General features: G+C 36.6%; 1 protein-coding gene across 4 annotated transcripts in view; it reads right to left on the reverse strand.

Annotated features, from left to right (window-relative positions):
* Window positions 1-19,259, reverse strand: part of LOC107222215 (BAI1-associated protein 3) — a 110,898-nt gene that overhangs the window by 28,977 nt on the left and 62,662 nt on the right. For all 4 annotated transcript variants that reach the window (XM_046740142.1, XM_015661485.2, XM_046740139.1 and 1 more), the window contains exon 4: window positions 7,322-7,496. In XM_046740142.1, the coding sequence (XP_046596098.1) occupies window positions 7,322-7,496 (175 nt within the window). The remainder of the gene's footprint in view (window positions 1-7,321; window positions 7,497-19,259) is intronic.

The raw sequence follows: 19,259 nt of genomic DNA on the forward strand, positions 1-19,259 counted from the left end.
ATCAGTCAATAAGTGAAATACCTTGTACCAGATATCTGTATAAATGCACATCTGTTGGTTGGAGAATTGAACAGAATTAATTTATATGTGCTTTTTTGACAACACGTATCGTTCTTTTCTTTTTTTTTTTTTTTGCGAATACTTCGAGGCGCAGACTTGAGAGTAATTCAGAAGACTTGGATTTTCATTACTTGTTATACTGTATCGAGAAATAATCGTCTCTTCTCTCTTTACAAAATCCAATTCGATTAACTTCAATTATACTTCGAGATTCTTGATTTCATGATCAATTTCTTTTCTTTCGTTCTTTGTCACTGTTTCTTCTGTACCGATATATTCTTAACGATGTGACGTGCAAAAATCGTGAGAAAGAAAACTACAAGTGCAAATATTTGTACGTATTTTGCATAGTTGACGATAATTGCACTGAAATTGGAAATTCCAAAATCCAATAACGAACACCGAAGAGAATAATAATTATAATAATAAATGTGAGATAGTTTCCGTGCCATTATGTGACCAGATTCATCGTCACCTCCAGCAATTTCTCTGACGATCCTGACTGAATCGCGATAAATTTTTAATTAGCAATTAATCCAGGACGCAATATGATGTCTGACTTAATTAAAATTGCAGGGTATGCGGCATCTGTTCGATTAAAATAGCGGGACATTTTATAATCAGTTCCAACTCAATCCGTAGAATAATCTGAAAAATTTATCATTATTTTTATTTTCTCTTCTGTTCGTGAATACGGCTAACTTTTTTAGTATCATTTCGTACAATGCTTCCCTTTGTTACACAATGTAAAACCAAATCTAATCACTCGGTAATTAAAATTCAACGCATCAAGGGAATATCAACGAGATTATTTTTTATTCCAATCTTTTTTCTTCATCGTTGAAGAGTGGAAATTTCTGCGTTATATTTGCGCAAATCGAAGCCTGAATCCCACGTTTGCAAATTTTTTACTGCAATTTATTTTCATAAAATTTCATCAAGAAATCGACACATTCAAACGTCTTGACTTTTTACTGAGATTACGATTTGTCCGCTAATCTTTTTTTTTTAGAAAGTTTGATCTTTTGTCATCACAGATTATATTTTTTATGAATTTATCTCATTATTCACCTAACACCTTTCAATTCGATCCGGTATTTTTCTTATCTGAAAGCTGCGGAATTTCGCACTTCTTTCATCGTTCGCTGGTTAAAATATTCGAAAGCAGATGTTGTAAGAAAAATTTGCACAAGCCTTAATTGAATTCTAAGTGTTTCAAAAACTTGTTCAATTTTGCTTTACTTCCAACCGACAATAATTGAGGTTTTTTTCTAATCTACGGCGAAGGAAGCTCAAAAATTCAATTTCTTTCATTTCCACTTCACGTTATACTTCGAATTCGGAACTCGACATTCATTATTGACTTTCCATGGGACACGTAAATTTCCACCAATCACTAACCATCGTAGAACGACGGTGACGACACAGTTTGAAGAAAGATGTATAAACTTTTGAAGCTACCGGTAATATCCGTTCCAGGGAAGCTTTGACTGTTCCCACAGGATCTGGTTCGAGTGACTCGAGCCGTTAGCAGTTGTAAGCCGGATCATCCGCTTGCTCGCTTACTTGTATCTCTATGTAGAAACGCATAGATGTACGTACACGGGTGTACAGGGATTGTATTTTCTGTTTTGGTAACGAGTTGACAGCCGGTTCCCTGCCTAGCTTGCGAAGCCGACATTCGTGTCGCGGGAATTTCAGCACCCTCTGGACGACTCGGCGAACTCGGGAAACTGAGGAGAGTTTCGAGGGTATATCGGAGCCAACAGAAGTGGCGGTTTAGCTTTAGGGATATTTCGCAAGCAAGGGTGAATCTGAACTTGGTTCAAGTTTCTCGGGAGCTTAACTCACCGGCAAAATAAGGTATCGCCGGCCTTCGGAGTGGTAAACTCCTCGTGACGGAATATACTTGGGATACCGGATGTGAACTTCGAGAGTTTCGTCATGCGGCATAAACCGATATGCATTTTTATTAGTGTTTTGACGAGCGTCGAGACATTCTGGATTCGCGAATCTGGAACCTATTTTGAAACCTCTGCTTCGAATAGGTAATTTGAATCGAATTCGTCCAAATTCTCCACGATCGAATTTCATTAATTTGGAAAACTGGCCGTCGAGTCATTCGAAAAATGAATCCAGTATAGGAGAATTTGAAAGATTTATTGAAAGTTTGAAAATGAAGGAAGTCATGTTTAATAATCTTAATCGAACGAATTCTTTGATATGACAAAAGAAAAAAACAAAAAAAAAAAAAAAGAAGAAAACTTACTAACCTTGACTATTAACAACTTTTGAGATATTGCGTTGCTGTACGATTTTTCAAAAATCTGAGATATGATTGATCGAATCCGAAAGTTTATTGTTTCTAGTCTCGCGTTTTTTCACTCACAATTTTACTCTCTGAATCAATCCATTTTGAAGTAAAGATTTTTTCGAGCTCGTTGCAAAACTTTCTTATATGAATCAGAGCTAAATGAAGAGCAGATAAAAAATAGTTCCAGTCGTAACTTCATACGTTGAATGAATCTTGAACAAAGCACAAATTTTCGAACCAGGCCCAAGTAAGCGGCTTTTGAATGAAATTCGTATCTGAGAAAATCGATTGAAATAATTTTCAAAAATTCTGATAAATTGTGCAGTCAAATGCGTGCTCGTAATAAAGTATAAAATTCTTCGTCGGCCAGCTGTGACGTCGTGAATCGTAATCAATGGCCTTCGGAGTATTCGAAGCTCGTTTCCGTCGCATTAGGAGCCAAAACACAAAAAGAAACGATCTTCCGTCGGTGACACGGCGGCTTAGAGACGTCGGCTGGACGAGGGCTGCACGTTTTCTCACACCTGCGGATATCGCATCAGCTGCAGTCGGTGAGACGATCCAATTATAATCGAGAAGGAGGTTGTCGGACCAGATAATCCGCTTCAATTACTTTGACGAGGATATCGAACGACTCCAAGATTAGAGTCGGCCGGACGCCGGACGCCTGCCAATTAAGATAACTCGGTACACGAACCTCGAGACTCCGTTAAAGCACACTTCAGAATCCGCGATTATGCTCTGCGCAATTGCATCTGCGGCTGTATCGAGCTCCAAATACCGACTGCGACGAATACGAAGCTCCGGAGATATTGTATCAAATGTAGAACTCGGTCGGAAAGATTCTCGATGTAAAAAAATATCACAAACCGACGGTTTCAGAGGTGAGACCAAAGACAATTAAGTCGAATTATCTGCGATTCAGTTTTAGATTTTGCTGAAACTTCTGGTCGTGTTTTTTTTTTTTTTCCCTAATACATGGAGCTTCTGATGTGTAGTTATATCCATTGCACAAAAATGCGACCTACTGTAAAAAAGATGGTATATTTTGAAGTGAAAATAAGACTTGGATTTGTGTGAGAACGTCGATCCAACAATTGAAAAAAAATTCGTTCATAAAATATCAATCGTTTACTGGATTATTTTTTTTTTTTCGTGATTTTGTACTGAATTTGAAACATCGTATTTCAGAGCAGTGTCGTGAAGACCCATTAATAAATTTGATTTACACTATATCCTGCTGAAAATTATTTTGTTATAAATCACATAACGTAAATAATTAAATACGATTTAATACCTAACAAATCGTATGATAAATCGTGAAATATATATTATAAGATGAAATAAATACCGAAACCTATGTTTTATCTTATAATCTATACCTTATGATTTGTTGTACGATATGTTACGTATTAAATCGTATTCACATGTTAAATGACACGATAAAATACATCTAAATATCGGTCTAAGAATTGGGTATTGTTTAAAATCGTAACGAAATTTCAAATCCACGTCAACTTTTTTAACAACTTCTACGTGAACTGGATACGACCATATTTTCACGTGAGTAATTTCACTAACCCTTGAATGAAAAATTTGACTTTTTTTCAAAAGCAAAATTAACCATCGGTAGACAATCTCTGGACGCATTCCTATAAATATTCGTATCCGATTTGACGAATAATTTTTCGGTTTGTCAGCAAATGTCAAAATTTCAAAGGGATATAAATCAAATGACCCAAAATTGTTACAGAAAGCGTTAGGAACCTTCGATAAAGTAAACTTACATCCTTCGAACACTTTTCTCGATTGACAATAATTCACACGGCAATGCGATGCGTTCGGATCGAATTGTCCAGAACATTGGCGACGCATACGCGAAGGACATATCTGATCGGGAATTTATTGGTTAACCATCAAAAGCGTGCCCTCAAACCCGGCAGCTCTTCGCTGCGTTTAATTGCGAATGGTCCTTGGCTCGAGGGTTGTTTGTACACATGAACGAATCCGGTACACCGTGATTAGAGAAACGATAACTTGATCCGAATCCGAGAGCCCTTCTCGATCCTCGTCGATGGTTATACTTGCTCCAATTTTTTCACCTCTGCGTCGCGACGACGACGTTGGTGGAAAGTTTTGGCCGCACCGCGTTGACGATCGATCACTTAATTCCCGGGAAAGTTGGAACTAGCGCTACAAGTCTAACCGTATAATCTTCGGAGACGTTGAGCTCGAGATTATATATTTAATTACCGTGTTTTATGAAATCTGGTTTAATTAACCATATTCGAGATTTTGGGCTACTTATGTTGACAAACTTGTAAAAGGGCTTGAATTAGTTCTAACGCTTGAATTTCATTTTATTGGGTAATTTAGTCGATGTGAAAAAGAAGAAAATTCCGTCTCATCAGACTGGAAAATGATAAGAACGGTAATTTGAGAATTTTTTAGCGAAGGAAATTAATTTGCAGGTAGTTGGTAAGAGACCTGATGATATGATGATTATTGCTGACTGAAAATAGTAAAAATACTCTATGAAAATTTTTATCACGTATTACTATTCGTATACGTGAACTCAAAATTCGAAGAAAAAAAACAAAAATGTGGCGATGAGATGGGAATAATTAAAAATTTCGCTATTTTAAAACTGAAACGCACTTGATTTGTGTTTTGAATGTAAATTACGTAAACTAAAGCCTCGACGATAGCAGTAAAAACGTTTCTCAAAATTTCACGAAAGAAAATACGAGACTTCGTTCAGGAAATTGATGAAATATTAAATAGATAAATAATTAATAAATACGCGACTAATTTTTCAAAGACAGATAGGCAGTAATCAAGTTACAACATATTTGGCTATTAAATCCTCGTAAAAAAAATGATCTTTCCGGCGTTCAAAAGTATACGAAAAAATGTACACCTAGTGAGAAATTTTTAAGTTGACAGAAGATTCTGCTCTACTTTGACCCGAGGTCGAGTCAATTTCCGACGAGCTTTCGGATGGCTTTGCACACAAATTGGATACGCAGTGTGCGGCTCCGAGCTGAAAACTGATATTTCGTAATTTTTGTTAGGAAAATCTCAGTTTTATCATAGGAGAAGGAAATGGCGAGTTTGAGAGAGAAAGAGAGAGGAAGAGATAGAGACAGGGAGACGAAGGTAAACCGGAGGAAAGGAGAGTCAATTGAAATTCAATCGCTCTTTGATCATTTCTCCTCATGCAGCGAGTTCGAGACGAAGCACGACCACCATCTATAACCGTACCGACAAAGCGTGACGCAACGGGATAGAAAGAAATTGTTTCTTTTGATGTATAACCTGTGAACACGATATCACCGTTGAGATATATGAGAAATATTCAGTTCTTTGAAGTGATTTTTTCAAATTAAGAATTAATTACGATCGTACGCTTCGATTATATTAAGTAATGGAAACGGTATTACATCAATTCTGAACATTGAGAACGACACAAAATTTTACGCCCGTTTCGAAAAGAAACGTTTTTCTTTACGAGATACGTACTTTGATTTGTCTATCATGCGATAAAAAATAGTTATAAATTTCAGTTTATTTCTAACAGTATACTAATATTAATTTTTCTCCAGAACACAGAAGAATAATTATTGCATTATATCGCATATTGTTATTGTTATAAACAAATTGATGGAAGAAATTCATGAAAATTGAAGGAATAATCAATTTGTGAGGGAATTAACGCTGCAAACATTTTTGTGAATAATTTAAATGTTTTTGGGACCGTCGAATCAGAATCTGTCGCTGAATTTTGATTAATCAAGATGGCGTATCCAACAGCTTGGATGAAGATTAAAAATTTGATCGAATTTGGACTCAAACCGGTATCTATACATGAGCTTTTAGGGCTGCTGATTACGAATCTAAAGCAAGATTTTGAAAATTTAAAATGGCGGATCCAATATCGAGGTCAAAAATGTCAATAATTTCTTAGTGAAAGTTTTTGTTTCCATTCGATAAAATGAAAAAAAAATCCTGTCAACTACTCGGACCCACCATTGACAAGTTTCGTAATTAGACTTCGAATTCGTTACAAGCGACCCAACAAACCCCTGTGCTTAGATTGTCGTCTAAATTTGATTAGGTTTTCAAACTTTTGTCCTCCGCATAGGATCCGTTACCTTCAATATTAAAAATCTGAATTTATATTCGTAATCAACAACCACGAAAACCTTTTAAGAATTATACTGTAATAAAACTTGACATAGAACAATAATATATAACTCGAAAGGATAAACGGTACAACGGATCCTCTAAGAATAGCTCACTTTACGCGAGGTGCCCGTAAAGGCAGTAAAGTAGGTCTTTTGTAGGGCAAGGATAATGATTTTAGTACGAGCTAGAGGCGAGTACTGAAATAATTATTCGACCCGAAAATACTTACGCACCTGTTTACAGCACAGGTATAAAAAAGTTTACAAATACGACACGAGATGATTGAGGTTATGTGCGATCTGTCGTTTCAGCGGTGTGACATCAGTGCTGAGCGCATGCGCGCCAGGATCTTTATAGGTTAGTTTCGTTGCGCACTTTGAACTGCGCATAAAGACTTTGAACTCATCTGTATCTGAAGCATCACTTTGCAGACTGAGAACAGCCACGGAGAAGAAAGTCCTTCGTGTCAGTAGGTACCGTAAAAGAAAATTCTTACGGGAATTTCTTGCATTCTGAAAGAAATTTACTCTCCGTTTGATACCAACGAGTTTGAACCACGCATCGCGGCGACGACGCGACGATTCGTTGCGTCTCGCGGCTCCAAGTTGTATCGGTTCGATGTAAGATGAGGAAAAAAGCTCTTCAAACGGACCGCGCGGAGACGTGAAACGAGTCGATATATCCCGTCCCATTCGCCCCGGGTGTGTGAAAGCTTAGCATACAAGGCTGTGAACGGCTCCCCACGCGATGTTTACCTACCTCTTTCTTGTTGAGTCTGTAGTTCTGAGCGCTGTTTAAGCCCTGCTCCCTCGAGGGCGGGGGTGGGACCTCCGCCCTGCCCTCCACCTCCTGCAGAACCATAAGACGTCGGTTCTCCTGTTTCCATGACAGCGCGGTGAAGCTTTCGAAGAACGAACCGTCGGTTTCCTGAACCCTGAAACAACGGATTCTCGTGTCAAAACCAATATCCCTCACCTTTTCGCCGAATTCTGTCCTGCTTTCATTCTTGTCTCCCTTCTTCCTCCCTTCTTACGCTCCGACTCGAACCACTCCTTAAAAAGGTCGGTTGCCCATAAATCTATACTCCTTATCATTCCTGTCGCAAGATTTATCATATTATTATATCCGTAAGCTTCGCGGATTTCTTTTAAAATACGAAAACAGAAGATGTCGCATTTTTGAAAGAAGCTTTTGCACCGATGCTTCGTTTAAAATCTCCTGAAGATTGTTAAAAATCTCGATTATTCGCTAGATTTCGCTATATTAAGAATCCTTTTTATCAATACTCAATTAAATGTTGGAATTTTTCCACCGTCGTTAATATTGGTTGAATTTAAAAACAATTAGATGATAAAATAAGAAATCGCAAAGTGAAATTGAACGAATCTATCAGGTTTTTCACTAATTGAAAACGATCTAGAGTGAAAAATCGTTACCTGAAAAATCGTAAGATTGATTGAAATTTTCCTGTTTTCTTTTTCTTTCCCTTTTTCAAATTGCGAAACTCTTAACACCTCATAAAATTCTTTGCAGCTAACGAAAATTTCCGTTCGGCACGAGACACGGCTCATTACGTCGCCGATCAATCGTGACGTCTCAAACTGGCGAATACACCCGCAAGTTCCGTGCGATTTGTCAGGAGCTTGCAGCTTAAGGGCAGATCGGTAATATATTTCTTATCTTTAATATCATCGCACACTTGGAACAGCCGACAACCTCCCCTAATTCTAAGGCTGCGGTTACGGCGTCGTAGACACGCTTTGGATATTCATCCCCCCCCGCCCGTTGGATAATATGAACGTCATAATTTTGGCATGACGCGTCGTTAAGAATACAGCTCTGCAAAATTTTTTTTGTCGTAAAACCGCAAGGTGAATGAATTAGTATATTTTAAACGGATTTTGGTGGGCTAAATACGATGGTGTTGACCGTTGTTTCCACGAGTTCAAGATTTCGAAATATTTGGATAAAAAAATAATGTTTTTTTATTGAAACTGCACGTTTTGACTCTTACTATATCTCCCAAACCACTTCATAAAGTGCGGTAAAAAAAAAAATTCCGTTACGTGTTATGATCCGTGGAATGATGAATTGGTTTTTCTTGAAATTTCTCAAGCCTGAAAATATCCATAAAAAATATTTTTCATGAGAAAATTTTATGTTTTTCACGTTTTGTACGAGATAATTTTAATGTGATAAGGATATTTTCATTTTACTCGAATAACAGTTAAGATATACTTTGATATATGAGTAACTCAAATTTTCTACTCCTAGCATTATTGCTGCAATAGATACGCGTGCTATTAGTATTTCAAAAAGTTAGTCAAATTTTTTACCATGTCTTTTGATCACTCGAAATTCGAAAACACTTAAACTCTCAAAAATATCAACGTCCCGAGAGTTAATTCTCACTCGAACCAAAAACATTTCTTCTGGTATTTTTTGAACCTCGTTGATCGCTCGATAATTCACTTGTCTGTGATAATATAAAACGGATCTCCTCAAAAATATCCTGAGAATGAAATCGATTTACTAAAAACAAGGTGATAAATTTGTGTTTCGAAAACTGATAAAATTGAAACATTACAAAAGAAAAAAAAAAAAAAAATGCTTCAAGTAAACGAATTCTTAATCGTTTTTTGTTTTTCATCCAACTATATAATTATTATCGTAACATGTTACCTGGAAAAATCAACTTACGAATAGCGAAATTAAAAAACTTTCCAGCGTGTGTAAAATTATTAAACCAAGATCAATAACGAACCGTATTACAATTTTTTTTTATTTTAAAATACTTTTTAACTTTGTTCGCGGCAGATGTTTGACCCTGTACAAAATACGCCGGATTAATTAATCGGAATACCTTTCACACCGTTCGGAATGTTTGAAAAATTTTATTCAAATTCGGTTATAGGCACGATGCATGAATAATCCACGAACTCTCGTAATTTTATTCCAATATTAATTGGACGGCGCACGTTGCGAGGGTCAAAAACTGTGCAGGGGTTGTTTAAAAGAGATTTTCTCGCCTCGTAAGTCGGCTGATTTTGAGCTGTCGCTCACATGCCTCCCGCGTACTTTTCTACCGCATTATGCTCGTCGCGGGTCGTAATTACCGCAAAAGGTGGCACAAAGTACGAGTATAATACACGGTAATGAGTGTAACACGAGGAGACACGGCATGGTTGTATTTATCATGTTACGTGCAGGAAAGTCTCGTATTTTTTGAAAAAAATTTGATTGACAGACGGACAAATAATTCACCTGAATTATACACCTGTATGAAACTGTTCATTTATTATCAACGCTTATCATTTATGTACCTGAACTTACGAATCGGAACGATATTTCACTTGGTACATAGAACAAAAAAAAATAAATAAATAAATAAAAATTATATTTGACTAAAATATCAAATATAGAGCATGGCAAATATCCGTTATAAATGTATTTACGATTAAAGAAATTGATAAGAATGGCACAATTTTGACGCTGCGCAGATGTTGAGAGAATGAAAAAATGCACAACTATATTCAGAGGTTTCGTATGAAACTGCGGGAGAAAAAAATCGGGAAAAGCAGAATATATTAGAAGAATTGGTTTAGAACGCTGAAGAAAGTTTGCGTTTTGCGATATATATTTTTTTTTTTTTTTCAACAACAGTGAAACGAATAATTTTGAATCTTTGGAGGTGTTTTATTACATATTTCTACATTACAGAACAATTTTTTTTTTTTGTTCAAGACAAAAAAAATTGCGATTTTTTTGTACGAAATATTCTGAATTGTTCAACGTCTTGACGCTGAAGTTTAGATTCACGTAATTTTCATCTGAAACGAAAGAACTAAAGAATTTTTCAATTATTATATTTACATATAATTATCTTCTACGCAAGCCTAACAAAAATTCTCAAACATCGAAAACTAAACAAATTGCGAGACGTTGAAACAAGAGTTGCGATTCTCGCCGAAAAATTTAAACTAAATTTCTTAAAAATGTCGTTAAATTTAATTCGTTCAATTAATCACTCAGGTTTACAAACTGGAGAAAGTAATTAACTGGCAAGAAAATCTTGGATCAAGTTAATCGGTCGACTAGATTTTTTCCGTCTATGATCATGATATTAACACAGCAGTATATTAAACATTGCATCCGACTAACAATTTTTTAATATTACTTTCGTCATAGCTTCTACATTTTCGAAGTGAATTCCTCACAAAAATCATCAGTGCGAATGAGCGTAATATGATATAAAAAAAAGGGATCGTAAAAAGTCGTCATCGGAAAGCATAGGGCAAATTTTTTCTTCTTCTCGCCTTGTTATTTCCAAGAAAAAAGACGCTCCGGGCAATCGCGTCCCTTCCACGTGAGTTATACGTTCCAGCTTTTTCGCTGTGTTATATTTATACTTAGCAGAGGCCGTGATATCGATTGCAGCGAGTGCTGAGTCGTACGTATTTTTTCTTGCGTTATTTTTTTCAGATGTTTCTTTTTTCTTTTTTCTTTTTTTTTTTTTCCCCCTGTTCATCTGCAATTTTTCCCGCCCGGCTGATTCTCTCCTCTTGAAATCCTCCTCACCGGTTGATAAAGGTTTTTCTACTCCGCACCGAGTCACGGTTTTGTTCATATCTGGAATGTATCGAAGGAATTGGCGCAATCAGAGTACCGGAAAAATCAATCCGCCTAGAGCGAGGAAAAATTTCACGGGAAAGCTTTTAAGGGATTTAACGAATTCCTGCAGTTGAGTTGAAAAATTTGTTTTCAAGCCTGTTTATTACCCTTGATTTTCAAACAGGGTACTGAACTCGACAAGGGTAACATAATTCAAAGAATTTCGTTCGTTTATTTGTTTTTCAATTAATTACATCGAAATGTTAGAAATCAATTGGAAATTACTTCGAATCGGTCGCTATAAATATTATTCCGTAATTTCCAACCTTTTTCTCAATCATTTCAAGTGAAGTAATTAAATGAAATTGTTCAAACTCAATGAGTCGATTAATGTCTCAAATCAACTAACTGAAACTGTGCCGAAAGCATGAAAATTAACTTTCTTATCAATTCGAATACGATTAAAGTACAATTTATTTTTCTCGTGGAATTCAATAAGCTAAATATATATTGTAAATTCGATGAGTTTGGATCAATGTTTGTATAAATCTGACAAGTCAAGGTTCCGAAATTGCGAAAATGAGAAAATTTAATAATCTGAAACATCGAAATTTCGAAGGATCGAAGATTTTCACTTCTGTGAATTTCTGTCTGGATTAAATTTCACCACTTTGACCTATTTTTTTTTTTTTGATTTTCGATCTTTTTACGTTTGGAATCCTAGTCATTCTAGTTTTTGGTTTTTCGAATTTTTTACACCCACTCGTTGAGTGAACTACGCCGTGTGAGTATATTTTAATTATTGGAACTTTGCTCGTCGGGTTTCCAACCATTCGAAACTTTGCTGTTTCATAAAAGTTTAATTTCTTTACTTCAAATTTCGCCACAAAATAATTCGGAATTAGGCTCTTTTGGCACTTTTTAAATTCGGAATTTCAACCCCGCCCCGTTTATGCGTTGTGTTTATTCAACCCCAATAGCAAACATATGTGAATTTCATCCCATATAAAAGAGTAATGTAACTCTAATAATCGATTCGAGCCGTGTTGCCGAACCAATTCGCGTCAGCAATTTTAATTAAAAAAACGTGAAAAAAAAAACAGAATAAAAAAACAGAAAATAAAACATCGTAAAGTAAACTAAAAACCAACCACACGTAATTCGATCACAAAAGTGCAGATTACTTTCTACTCCACGGAGTTTCGCAAATGTTTCGTTTCGCACAGTGTGGATAGTTGGATACGAGCACCAAAGCAAAACTTATCCTTATTCGTCTTGTCCTTTGATTGAAAAATGAAATGACAAGTCCAATGACGTCCAAGAAAAACGAGAGAAAATGTAGTTGTAGAAAAAATTAGAAGAAATTATTGTGAATTCGGAACAATGTTATTATTGTTCGTTATTATGTGTTGTATGGGGCATTCGCGTGCAGCCAACTCAGTAGCCATCTAGCTGGTCTGATTCATGTTGTTAATATAGTTTCTCCAATTCCGACGTGCAGAAAATACAATCGCAATTTTCACGTTATTTCGAATTTTATTTTCGTAAGACACGGAAATTGAAACAGTGTCAGAGAGAAACAGAATTGCAAAGCTTCAAGATTCAGTCAAATCTTATCATTTTCGTAGGAAAATATTATTCGTCTACGTGAGAAAAGAAAGAAAAAAATTTTTTTTTGACAACATCCAAGAAATTGGAATATTTCTGTTGACTATAAGTAAACAGTAATTCAGTAATATCGTTAGAATAATCGCGACTCTTGCTTTATTTCTCAGTTTCTGGATTTCGAAGGAGAAAATGATGTGAGAATCGTGCAAACGATTTGTTCCCACCTTTCGTTACTCGGAACAACGTGGCGAAAAGTTGAATGCAGCGAAGGTAAAGGTTGAAAAATTATTGATTACAGTAAGATTGATCTATAGATCTCATGAAATTGTTTCGCGACCCAGTTTCAACGCATTAAAATAATACACACGAAGGGGAAATACGATCCTGCGGATATGGAGATGATACCAACGTCCATTAACCGCTCTACTTTAATCAGAGTTAGCTCATCTATAGAAGCCGATACAAGCTCGCGAGTTTGCTTTGATGTTTTCAAATTACACGGAGTGGAATTACCTTGATTCGGGTCTTGAGCACACTTTGAGAAATATAGCGTCCTTTAATTCTGATTTGCTCACGCAACGCCTGACGCGCCAGTTCGTTATTATTCACCGACCCATCTCTACGGGATCTAAATCTATAGGCTTGTTATTATTGTATATTCCTTGTGGCGCGATGGTGTAGAAAGTGATTTTGTTTCTGGAACCCACTCGCGTGAACGGAGATTTTAACAACCATTACAGAGCGCATGTGAACGTAGGGGTGAGTTTAGGGGATCAGGCTTGTTTTCATTGATCGTTCAACCGAATTTTAATTTCTTTTTTTTACTCGTGTTCATTTGGTTCACGCGTAAACGTTCTACGCGGCTTAATTCAACGATGCGAATCGAATCCTGACGATATTTTGATGAAATATTACGACGTCACTTTTGACGAGGTGATTTCAGATTAAAGTAAATATGTTTTTGCGAAATAATGGTGACGGTTAAATTTTTTTCGAACCCTGGGAAAATAAAAGAGATTATTTTATTTTTTATACTTTTCAAAATGTAATCGAAAAGGGAAAAGAGAATATTCTTGAGCAATGTAAATAAAGAAATGGTTGGAAAATTTTTTGATATTTTTCTCGTTTACTGCAGCTGACAATTCTGTTGAACTGTTTTATCGAGGCATTTATCGAACTTTGACGAGAAACATCGTTGCCATGTTTTCCAGTAATTATCGAAGCAATTAACCATCGGTTATACAAGCTGCTTTGCCAATTTTCAAGCACAACGGTACCGGTACACCTGAACGAGAGAGGCTTTCCATGTCAACTCGATCACTGGTTTTCTTTCACCATTTTACATTCGGTTCACAATTTTTTATACGATTCTCCGATTAAAAAAAAAAGATACGCTCCTAAATTTTTCCACATTTTTTCTCGGACAATATCAATTTTAAAAAATTGTATCGCGGAATCCAATTTTGCCCCATGTCATTTTTTATGCGAAAATTCGAATATTGGATTAAAATTGATGATAATTGATTCAGTATACTTCAGAAAAAGACTGTCAAACGAAATAATTATTTTAAAAAGAATTCTGATGAAAGAGAACTGTAGAGATGCAGAATTAGTAATTGAAAAAATAATGCCTATCATCATTTTTACGATGACTTACTGTAGTTTTTCTCTAACCGATAGTAATTTTATGTAAGCTGTTTATGACGATCGTCTTTCACTGAAAGATGAAACGTAGCTGTTGTCATACTCAAAAGTGGAATCAGTGTTACCACATTAAGGTATTTTTCCCATTAAAAATTAAGAGAGATGCAATTATATGGAACGAAAAAGCATTTTGTCATGTCGCTTCATTAGTAGAGAAATTATATGTTTTTCTCCTCTCAGGATGCAATTTTTTTTTTTTTCTTTGTACGTGAATTCTTAGACTAGTATTCACAGAGGTTCCAAACTCAAGTTGAAAAAAAAAACACAAGTTCAAAACTTCATTTGTCAGTTGTACATAGAAACGTCAAACTAAATAAATTCGTTTTCGTATAATTTTCAGGATATATCAAAAAAGATCCAATCAATTATAAACCCATAAAGGAATAATTATGAATTCTGTCCGTACGATGGTAAAAATTTGAAAATGATCAAACTCATTGCAAATTCAGTCACAAAATCAGTTGTGACGTTTCAATTTCCAGTGATTTGAACTTGATAACATTTCCGATATGACATTTCGAATGCATAATAGATTTTCATATCTAATTTCGATAAGTTTTTGGAGGTGACGCTAAACGAAAACTCTTAACGCTCATTCCTGTTGCGTATAAGAAATTCACGTATACATTTCAGGCGCGTGGAATTAACATCAGGCATTTATCACCGGCACTAAATGCGCCCCGAGGTTTCACCCTGGCAATATTTAACGTCTGGCTGTCTCCTATCGAAAACCGGCTTGGGATGCCTGTCTGGAGCTCTTATGTAAAAAATCCCAACCTGAGCAACTTGACATCTTCAGCACGTATTCGAGGAACCCCCGTTTGTCATCCCAGATTTCAATATTATTCCCGTTCATCCCCCGGTAATTCACAGTTTACGGTTCAATATTTTTTACCTGTACTTTTTATCGCTCTGTAATTGTTATTCCAAAATCTCGCCGCCCCGCATCAGAAACCAATTATGCAACGTCATCGTGAATTTGTCAATCTGTGAAAATTGGAAAATTCGTTTTTCTTACCCTGCGCATTGAAAGATCGAGAGATATGGAATGATCCTGCAAAAAAAGTCTCCTCAATCGTAAAAATGTACAAAAAATAATCCATCAACCGTCGAGACACGAATCATGTCATAAATCGTTGACTGTGCCGCGTATGTTCGTCTCTGAATATCACATCACGCGTTCACAAGATTCGTTACGTGTTTGAACAAGCTTTTGTTATCAGTTGGCGCCTATCTAAATATCAACAAAATTTCCCTTGGACGAAAATTGAAAACTGGTGACCGTGTAAACTCTTCGCAAAATCCGCCATGTTTGCGGATCTTAATAACTGTTGGTACAGCGGTTTTATGAACTTCCGCCAAGACCTTTAACACGTTACTCATGTCAGTTTTAACATAACTCTCCGTTCTCAAAACACAACGTGACAAACACCGGTATATTGGAATTCTTCCGAAAATAATTTAAAATGTACTTATTCGTTTTTCATGCATTCTCGAGATTGAAAACAGCGAACACAGCATAAATGAATTTTTTATAAATTAACAACTGTTAGACAATCGTTACAATGACTTGTAATGAAATCATTTACCTGAACATTTCCTTTCTGCTGTTCAGGAAGCCGAAAAAAAAAATAGTCATGTTTCCTTTAACATCGATTCTCCAAAATTGAAATAGTTCACATTTTGCTCTGAATAAGCGGAAGCTAACGCCCGAACGATTTCGCGACATTTTCACTGCATGCTATTATAATGGTTATCAAGCTAACACCTCGTTTCATTCACGGTACATATAATATTAAATGAAGTGAATGAAGAGACGTGAATGGAAAATGGAGGTCGAGTAAAGGGTGGATAGGGATAAGGATAGGGTGTAATATGGTAGAATAAGGATAAAAAGTAGAATAAGGAAAAGGAAAAAGGAATAGGCAAGAGCAGCGAGAGAAGCAAGGTTTAGAATGAGTAGAAATCAGTTGAAAAATAATAATAAGATGAGGGAGGATGTAAAATTTTATGTAAATGGCTAGATGAAAAACGGGATTTCTCTTAGACTCTAGGGAAAAAGTAAGCATACTACCACTACTACTATCCGACCTTCCAGGATCTACAAGAAAAGAAGTACGTTGTTATATATACAACAAAATGAAGTCATTTCGACCGTCAAATCGTACAACAGTATTATTTTCGATAACAATTTCGCGAAGCAACTGGTTGTGCGTATACTTTTCGATTTAAACGATCTTTAAGTTGGAAAGTGTTGCACGGCGTGAGGCACCTTTCAAATATGAGCTAAGAAATCCCGTACTTCGGGAGGATTTCGGAGGTTCGGTAGAAACTCATAACGTTCAAACATTGTTTTAAAAAATAATTTGCCCCAAATTAAAACGAGTATAATTTAATAAGCAGACAGCCATGAGTCAGCGCCCGAAGAACGGGGTCATGAGAGAGAGAGAAAAAAAAAAAACTCCCTCTGACGTCACCCGCGGGGTCTGATTCGTAGACATCTAGGTCACACACTCCATTTTGCATCCCAGCAGCAGCAGCAGCAGCAGCAGCAACAACAGGGGATGTGACAAAGAGGCTAGGCGTGCCGAAAGCGCCCTCCGTGGCGATTGCGCGAAACGAGTCAACAAGTGTTCAGGCTCCGGTTAGTATACCAATAACGCAATAGCGAGGCTCAATCTCTCGCGCTTCGCTGCACGTGCGTATGCAGACACATTATACGCCTGGGGTTTTGGGTGGGGCTGCGGGGGTGAGGAGTAAAGAGAGAGGGAGGGAGAGAGAGAGAGAGAGAGCGAGGGGAGGAGAGAAATGGAAGGACTAGAAATAGACGGATCGATCGTGCGCAACAAGCTGACTGGCTGCCTGCCTGCCTGCCTGCCTGCTACATACGCCCTGAAAATCGGATCGGTCCTGTGAAGTCCGAGTTGCGAAGATTTTTCCCTCCTTTCAGAGGAAGTTTAGGTCGATTAAAAAAAAAAAAAAAAAAAATTGAACACACGTTCCTTCGGAGTTTGATGGTTTATGACTATTGGGACCTTTACCGAAGGAAATCGTAGGGTAATGATTTTTTTGTTTCCACGTGTCACTTGTTCTGACTGTTCTCTACGACTACGCGTTACTGACGCGATTCGGCCGATTGTAGCCCGGTTTTATATTCAACGCCGAACACAGATATGCGAGAATAATTGAGTTTCATGGAATAGTTGCACCGCAAAAGAAGAATCTGCAATTGTTTGTATTTGACGCACGATCTCGTAGAGTTGACGAGTCATGGAAGCTGAGTCAAAGACAGTTTTTTGGATCTTCGACAATCAAACGACAGAGCGCGCCTCAGTCAAATTCTGAGATCCTTTGGTAATTCTTGTCCATTTCTTGAATTTTACGGAGGCACGCTCTGGCGGACGATCGTCTAAGACCCGAAACTGCAATTCGCTCAGCCTCCATAACTCGTCAATTCTTTGAGATCGTGCGTTAATCACCAATAATTGCAAGTTCTTCTTCTTCAATTATTAGATGGAATTTAATTATCTTGCATATTTGTGTTCGGAGTTGAATATAGAATGGGGTGAGGATGAGGAGGCTATCATCGACTGAATCGCGCCAGTAATGCACGGGCTTAGAAGATAGTCGATGTTACTCACAAGACACGTGCACACGAAAAAGTTATTATTTCGCCATTCCGACGATTTTCATGACTTCGTTAAATCCCATTACTCATAAACCTTACCATACCTTACGTCGCATCGTTTCGGAGATACGTTCGTTTTTTGTCAAAATCGACTTGAAATTTTCTCTTAAGGGGATGCTGTAATCAGTTCTTACCGACCGAGTGAAGTGTCACATATTTTTAATATTTTCGAAGCTTACGTCAAAGCCCTGATGCTAATATGTACAGCAGTCAGCGCAGTCCTACATGCAATGCCGAACAGCTGCGAAAAATTTTTTTCTGCTTGAGGCAAAAAAAAAAAAAAAAAACGCCAGAAAATGTATTTCTGCAACGAATTACAAGAACACATTTTTTGGCACTGTTTTCGAGTAAAATGAAATTTTATTTTGGACATTACATTCCGTATTGCGTCTGGAACTGTGCAGACTGTGGTATTTTCATATGAGTGATGCATAGAATTTGAAGGTAGTCAAAATGAATAACATTAAACTCGATCGGTAAAAACTGATTTAAGCATCATAAATCTTTGTAGTGGAAATCCGGGCGAAATTCCACAAAAGTGTATCGTTATTTTTTTAATCAAATTCGAAATCAATTTTGTGGAGTTTCGGCAAAACGTTTTTCATATTTTCCCAAACTCCTTAATAATAATAATAATGATATTAATAATAATAATAACCAGTGGCATACTTGTAAGAGATACTTGGAAATTATATTCTCTCAAACATTAACGAAGTAATAAGTGCAGAGGGTGAAATTTCAGAGTGGAATATTAAGTTTGTAGTTTTGCATTGTTGGCGAAGGATCCGACCAGAGACTAATGAATTTCTTGATTATATTATAATTGATGTCTGAGTGCCATGGTAATGAGATATGCAAATCAATTTTAATATGTGTGGTGGCGTGAGCAAACCTGAAATTTATTCATTCGGGTATGATTATGTGTATAGTAGAATACCTGCAGGTACGTCTGTCCGTGCATCATCTGTTCACCTATGGAATTACTATTCACTTATGTAAAATTCTGTAAATGAGAATGAATAAAAAAAATAAAATAAAAATACCGTGAACTTTATTCCCTCAGTTCTTATTGCAAAATTTGCAACG

The sequence above is a fragment of the Neodiprion lecontei genome, chromosome 5 (genome assembly GCF_021901455.1).
Source record: "Neodiprion lecontei isolate iyNeoLeco1 chromosome 5, iyNeoLeco1.1, whole genome shotgun sequence".
In the NCBI taxonomy this organism is placed as follows: Eukaryota; Metazoa; Arthropoda; class Insecta; order Hymenoptera; family Diprionidae; genus Neodiprion; species Neodiprion lecontei.